The sequence below is a fragment of the Dipodomys ordii genome, unplaced genomic scaffold (assembly GCF_000151885.1).
Source record: "Dipodomys ordii isolate 6190 unplaced genomic scaffold, Dord_2.0 Scaffold21, whole genome shotgun sequence".
NCBI lineage: Eukaryota > Metazoa > Chordata > Mammalia > Rodentia > Heteromyidae > Dipodomys > Dipodomys ordii.
The window spans coordinates 10,691,677-10,698,970 of record NW_012267237.1 but is presented as its reverse complement, the minus strand read 5'-3'; the positions used below and the strand labels follow the sequence as shown (position 1 = coordinate 10,698,970).

The 7,294-nt window shown below is 42.0% G+C and overlaps 1 protein-coding gene across 1 annotated transcript in view; it reads left to right on the top strand.

Moving 5' to 3' along the window:
* Positions 1–498: 498 nt before the first annotated feature.
* The window catches only part of March11 (membrane-associated ring finger (C3HC4) 11), an 81,305-nt gene continuing 74,509 nt past the window's right edge, over positions 499–7,294 (top strand). Inside the window, exons 1-2 of the mRNA XM_013013864.1 lie at positions 499–647; positions 7,031–7,274. Of these exons, the coding sequence (XP_012869318.1) occupies positions 499–647; positions 7,031–7,274 (393 nt within the window). The remainder of the gene's footprint in view (positions 648–7,030; positions 7,275–7,294) is intronic.

Genomic DNA, 7,294 nt, shown 5'->3' with positions numbered 1-7,294 from the left:
TTTTGGTAGCAGCCAATAAGCTCTAAATATATATAGGAATATATATATACACTTGCATATATAGATAAGAATGTAGCCAGGCACCAGTGGCTCATGCTTGTAATCCTAACTACTTAGGAGGCTGAAATCTGAGGACTGCAGTTCAAAATCAGCCCAGGTAAGAGACTCTTATCTTCAATTAACCACCAGAAAACTGGAAGTGGTGCTCAGACTTAAAGTGGTAGTGCGCTAGCTTTGAGCAAAAAAGCTCAGAGACAGCACCCAGGTCCTAAGTTCAAGCCCCACAACTGACAAAAAAAGGATGTATATATACATATATGTATATATATGTATATTTATATAAGCATATATATATGAGTTTAGGTATTAGTGTGCTATCAGAAGAGATAATAGATCCTTGGAGACTAGTCAGGTCAAATTTAGTAAGTTAATAAAGACCCACAGAGCTAGTAAGGATAGAGAGGGGCTTTGATGGCATAGATTTATAAGTTTCTATGAATGGAAGAACTGACTGGGATAGAAAATAATGGAGAGATGCAAGAGGAAATGCTGGAAAGATCACAGGAAAGCAAGGTAGAAAACTTAAGGGTAGAATTGACAGATGTTAAAGGAATGTTTGTGAAATCACAGAGGAGCAAGAGTCAGCGGTGAGATCTACAGATGTGGAGATTATCCACCTTATTCCTTCATTTTGCTCCCTTAAGGCCAGCTGTGTGTACATTTTCAATTTTCTAACCATTTGTCTTTTGTGAACATGGGAATAGGTCATCTCACATGTCTACATTCCTTATATTGGTAGCAAATGAATGAACAGTTAGGCAGCAACTACACCTAGTAAGAGAATAGCTTTAGCTACTTGTTAGGCATTGGAGGGAAATACTCTGCATCACATGGCGCATACTTCCACAGATTGCATTCCCACCTGGGCGCCTCAGCCTAACCAGCTGCACTGTGCCTTCAACACAGAGGCTGATGAATAATTTCTCGCTTGACGGGCTGGATTATTCATATGTTTGTTGAGTAAATATTGACTGAGCACAATGCTGCTCAGGCACTCTTCTGGTCACCAGAACTGCGTGTGAACAAACAAGTCTCTAGTAGAGTCATAGTACCAGTCGAAGATGCTAGGTGAGGAAAGAAACAGGCATGAAATGCAGTATGTATACGTGTGTGCATGTGTCCATGTGTTTGGGTAGTGAGATTAAAAACAGTGAACTGGGTCAAAGTTAGTCTTTTTTTAAAATTTTTTTTTGTAAAGATGCTGTACAGTGAGGTTACAGTTACGTCAGTAAGGTAATGAGTACATTTCTTGCCTGGCATTGTTAACCCTCCTTTGTTTTTCTCCCACTATCCCTTCCCCACCTCCCCGGCCCCCAGCAAAGTTGTAAGGTTCATTTCCCACATAGTGTCTTGTGAGTCATTGTTGCAGTGGGTCATCCTGTGTCCTTGTTTCAGCATTGTTATTCCCTTTCCACTCCCCAAATTAGATAAATGTATATACAAGATGCAATGTACCAAAATCAAGTACAGTGACTACAGGGATATACCATAGGAGGAAGAACATACAAAAGAAACAAAGAAAAAAAAATCAGATAGTACATTAAAAACAACAACAACAACAAAGAAAAACCTCTGTGCCCATATCTTGGGGTTCATTTCACTTAGCATCATCTTGTATGGTCATATGTACATAGCTTTTGAGTTATTCTGCTCATCTGATAAGATTATCCTAGATACATACTAATTATTGCAATCAAGGTTAGTCTTCAGCATGGTTAATGGAAGATTCTAGAAGAGGTATTTTTGATGAAGAGGCTTTGAGTGATGCCAGTGACTGTTAGCCTTTAAAACTGGTACAGTGAAGAACAGGACTCACTAATGGGAGAAGGATGGGTGGTAGGGAGGGTATGGGACTGTTTTCAGAGAGGGCACCTGGGGCTGGACTGGGGATTCACAGGGCAGACGTTGAGAATTTTGACATTACGCTAAATGTGATGCAAGCCTTTGATGACGTGGGTTGACGTGATTGGGTTCTCATTTGAGCTGAATCATGCATCTGCTGAGGGGATGGGTCTTAGAGTGAGAGCAGGTATAAAGTTAAGAGGACATTTACATTGTCCTGGTGAGCCCTGGTGCGCCGTTTTGGTGGTTTGAACTGAAGATAGAGGTGAAGCCCAGAAGAGGAAGGTGTTACAGATCTTGAGAATACATTTGAAAGTTGTTTTTTCTGTTATGTGAAAAAACCAAACCGGATGACTCAAGGATTTGGACTTGAACAACTGGATAAATGAATAGTGGCATATTAGTATAATGGAGATGCAGAAAAGGGATTGCCTTTGGACCTGGCTAGTTGGGTATGAAGTGTAAATTTGATACCTGAGTTAAGTGGAGAGGCTAAGATGGTAGAAATAAATAGTGGACTCATCTCTACACAGCATTGTGTCAGCATGGTGCTGACGGACACTTCTTTAGCTCTGGTGACTAACAAAGTTTATACTGTGTACTGAAAATGACATGGAGTTACATGTTACTGTCCTTACATACACAGTGGAGTCTCATTGCTCTATAACATGCTTCCCAGAGTTAGAGTTCTTCGCTTCTTTTTATCAGATATTTGAAGGCAAATGAAGGTGCTATGCTTTGTGCTCTGTGGCCATGGGGACAAATCAAGTATATCCTAAAGGTTTCAACTGAACAATCTGGGAACATCTAGAAGAGCTATATTTAAAAAGAAAGGATAAAGCTGGGTACAGGTGGCTCAAGCCTGTAATCCTAGCTACTCAGGAGGCTGAGATCTGAGGATCGCAGTTCAAAGTCAGCCTGGGCAGGAAAGTCCCTGAGACAGTTATCTCCAATCAACCACTCAGAAAACCAGAAGTAGTGCAGTGGCTCAAGTGGTAGAGAGCTAGCCTTGAGCTGAAGAGCTGAAGGACAGGGCCCAGGCCCAGAGTTTATCTGAATTAGGGAAGGGAAGGGGAACAACAAAAGGACAAAGGGGGAACCAATGCAACAGCGATACAGACAATATGTTAGAAATGGACTGTATAACTTGTGGGGGGGGGAGTTGGAGGAAGGGAGGTAAGGAGGTGGTAACAAGTTTGATAAGAAAGGTACTCTACCTCACATATGTAACTGTAACCCCTCTGTACATCACCTTCACAATAATATTTTAAAGAATGGGAAAGCAACTCTAAAGAGTTCTATAGGAAAGCACTGAAGATATATCAAGGTCATTGCACCCAAGCCAACTCCGTCCAGCTTCTGGGTAATCGTGAAGCACTCTCTCATTGGCCTGCATTATTTCTTGTCTCACATCTTACAGTATGATTCGAGGGGCCACTTCTAGGATGTACTTTCTAGAGATGTTCCAGGAGAATGTCCTTCAGATATTTGTTACTAGTTTTAAAGAGCTTTTAAGGACACACTAACACTTTTCCCCCATGATTGAATTCAGCTCTAAACATTCCAGTATCTAATGGGCTTGCACTAGAAGTACATTCATCTACTGAAGGGTATAATTTTCTCTGTATTTGTTTGTGTGTGTACCACATGATCTGAGTTATCAACCTCCTAAGTAGCTTGGATTAGAGACATGAGTCAATGGCCCATCTTCATCTTTTTTTTTTTTTACTAAAACTTTTTTTATTGTGAAAATACTGTACAGAGGGGATACAATTACATGGGCAAGGTAATGAGTACATTCCTTATCAAGCATTATCGTCTCCTCCTTTGTTCCCCTTCCCATCCCTTTCTATCCGCGACCCCCCCAAAGTTGTAAAGTTCGTTTTTCAACATAACGTCTTGTACATCTCATTGTTGCAATGGGTCCACCTGTATCCCTATTTAAGCAACTTGTTTTTTCCTTTCCTCTCCACAAAGTATACCAACATCAAATACAGTGAAAACAGGAGTTATACCGTGGGGGAGGGACATACAAAGCAACAAAGAAATAATCTTATAAATATGTTAGAAACAATAGCAAGAAAGATAAAAACATTTGAATCCTTATCTTGGGGTTCATTTCGCCTAACATCAACTTATCTGACCATTTCTGCTTGTCTCAGACATTTACTAGTTACTGCAAATAAGGGAAATCATGGGGCCTATGTTTCTTTGGGCCTGGCTTACTTCACTTAATAGAATTTTTTCCAAGTCTTTCCATTTCCTAACAAATGGGGTGATGTCATTCTTTCTGATGGAGGCATAGAATTCCATTGTGTATATATACCACATTTTCTTGATCCATTCATCTACTGAGGGGCATCTGGGTTGGTTCCATATCTTAGCTATGGTAAATAATGCTGCAATAAACATAGTTGTGCTGGTAGCTTTAGTATGATCTTGGATCATTTGGGTAAATGCCGAAAGTGGGATTGCTGGGTCATAGGGGAGCTCTATGTGGAGTCTTTTGAGGAACCTCCATACTACTTTCCAAAGTGGTTGAACAAGTTTACACTCCCACCAATGCAGTAAGGTTCCCTTCTGTCCACATCCCCTCCAGCATCTGTTGTTATTAGAGTTCTTGATTATAGCCATTCTAACTGGGGTGAGGTGGTATCTCAATGTTTTGATTTGCATTTCTTTTATGGCTAGGGAGGTTGAGCATTTCTTCATGTGTATTGGCCATCCTTCTTTCCTCTTCAGAGAAGTTTTTCTTTAAGTCTTTAGCCCATTTCTTTATTGGACAGTTGTTTCTTTGAGAATTTGTTGTTTGGGGATTTAATTTTTTGAGTTCTAGGTATATTTTAGATATGAGACCCTTGTCCATTGTATGGCTAGTAAAGATCTTCTCCCAATCTGTGGGCTTTCTATTGATCTTGCTAGCTATATCCTTTGCCATGCAGAAGCTCTGCAATTTCATACAATCCCATTTGTCCAACCTTTTTTTGATTTGTTGTGTTTCTGGGTCTCTATGAAGAAAATTTCAGCCTGTGCCAAGGAGACCTAGGGTTTCTCCTATTCCATCCTGTAATGTTTTCAGAGTGTCTGCTTTGACTCTGAGGTCTTTGATCCATTTGGAGTTGATTCTGGTACAGGATGATATATAAGGATCTAGCTTTAGTTTTCTACAAGTAGTTAACCAATTTTGCCAGCACTATTTACTGAAGAGGCTGTCTTTCTTCCATTCTATTTTTGTTTTTAGCTCCCGTATCGAAGATTAGATAGCTATAGGTCTGTGGGTTCATTTCTCGATTTTCAATTCTGTTCCATTGGTCCTGAAGTCTGTTCTTATGCCAATACCAAGCTGTTTTGATTACTATGGCTTTGTAGCAGAGTTTGAAATTTGGTATTGATATTCTTCCAGCACTGTTCTTTCTGTTAAGGATTGTTTTTGCTATTCAGGGTCTTTTATTGTTCCATATGAATTTTTGGATTGCCTCTTCTATTTCCTTGAAGAATGAGGTCGGAATATTGATAGCTATCGCAATGGCCCTTCTTTATCTAACATTTGTGTCTTTGTTATCCCTGGATGATGGGTGGGTACCAGCACCTGAGCAGGATTCATCCTTTTGGTGATTCCATTATTTCATACTTTTACAACAGAGGGACACTATAAGTTAAAAAGATTTGCCTTGAACTGGGACGGTAGCTCAGTGGTAGTGCTTGCCTTGCATGCATGAGGCCCTGGGTTTGATTCCTCAGCATCACATAAGCAGAAAAAGCGCGAAGTTGTGCTGTGGCTCAAGTGGTAAAGTGCTCACCTTGAGCTGAAGAGCTGAGGAACAGAGCCCAGGCCCAGAGTTCAGGCCCCATGACTGACCCCAAAAAAAGATATGCCTTGAAGAATTACTGGAGATATGAACAAGGCTGTCTTTTGAGTGTAAGGTCTGCTTTGGAGGTTATTATAGCTGAGTAATAATGTTTTTTTATATTTCCACGTGATTACTTACTTTTTAGAATGGTCAACTAGGAGGACATAGCCAATCTAATAGTTTTTCAGCTAGCAGTTTTGCTATCTGAATTATTCAACAAGGTTTATATAGAACCCATAGCTTTTATTGTGTCCTTTAATAATACATTTTGTCACAACTTGAATTACTCAGAGGATTTTGTATAAATTTAAACTCTACTTTACTTTTAGAATTTATGGTCAAGGTTTGTGAGACTCTTAAGGCCTATGATGATTTTCAGACTGTGGCAACAAATTTGGCCATGGTATTTTGACAGGTGAAGACAAAAATTGAAAATGTATCTATATTCACAGTTTTTCAATGTGTCAAGTTCCTAGGGCATGCAAGATTATTTTGTAATGTATTTGCTGCTTGCCACTCTGTTAACCAAAAACAATCCAGTCTGAGGGATCTAAATGTGAGAGGACATGCATGGGACCTATTTCATCTGAGGGAATTTGTGACAAAGCATTCTTGAAATACTTGAGGTGGGTCTCCTGCTTTTTTTTTTGTTGCAAAATACATATTTCTTACTGCCAAAATACATCATAAAAATTAAACTTAAGTCTGAAGTTTACCTTAACCATTTCAAAACATTTGTTGATGAGAATCACTGCCATCAACCAAGACATACGCTATAATACTATTTTAAGAAGAAAAAGCAAGTATTCATTTCTGATTCTCCCCTTCCTCCTCCCTCCCCAATTCACTGATGTTTGAATGGGGGGGGAGGGGAAATCTGGGGAATGTCGGGGAGCTCAAAAGTTCTTTGTTAATCAACTCTTGAGTTAGTCTGCCTATCTGATCCTGAGTCTTCAGCTGTGACAGGAAGAAGAAAAAAGACAAAAATAAACTAAACAGCACACCAGTGCTCTGGAAGCAGAGGCTGGTGTGGGACGCTGAAGTACCCACCCGTGCTGAGTGGCAGAGGCCGCTCTGGCGTAGGAGCCCAGGCTCAGTGATCGCACACAGCAGGGATTCGCAGCCTCCTGCACGCGCGCGCGCGCAGGTGCCCGTCCGTCCGGGGCTCTGCAAGCCAAGGAGTTTGATTTCAGGAAGGACCCGGCCACACAGAGGCTTTGGGGCGGTGGAGGACGTTTACACAGAGACGGGGGACTCGGGGTGACCCTTCCCCCCAGGGCTGCGGCCCCGGGTCCCAGTGGCCAGCGAGGCGCAGCGTTTGAATCGGGGCTTCGCCAGTTACAGGGCTCGGGGGCCCGAGGCGCGCAGACAGTTACCAAAAACCCGGGCGGCCGCGCACTGCGGGCGACGAGGGGCATCCTGGGAGGACTGCGGGGCGGCGGGGACCGACCCGGCACCACCGAGGTTCCGGGACCGGGAGGGAGGACGCCGAGCTCCAGCAGCCAGCGCGGGGCCGCGGCCGTTACCTCCCCGGACCCGCC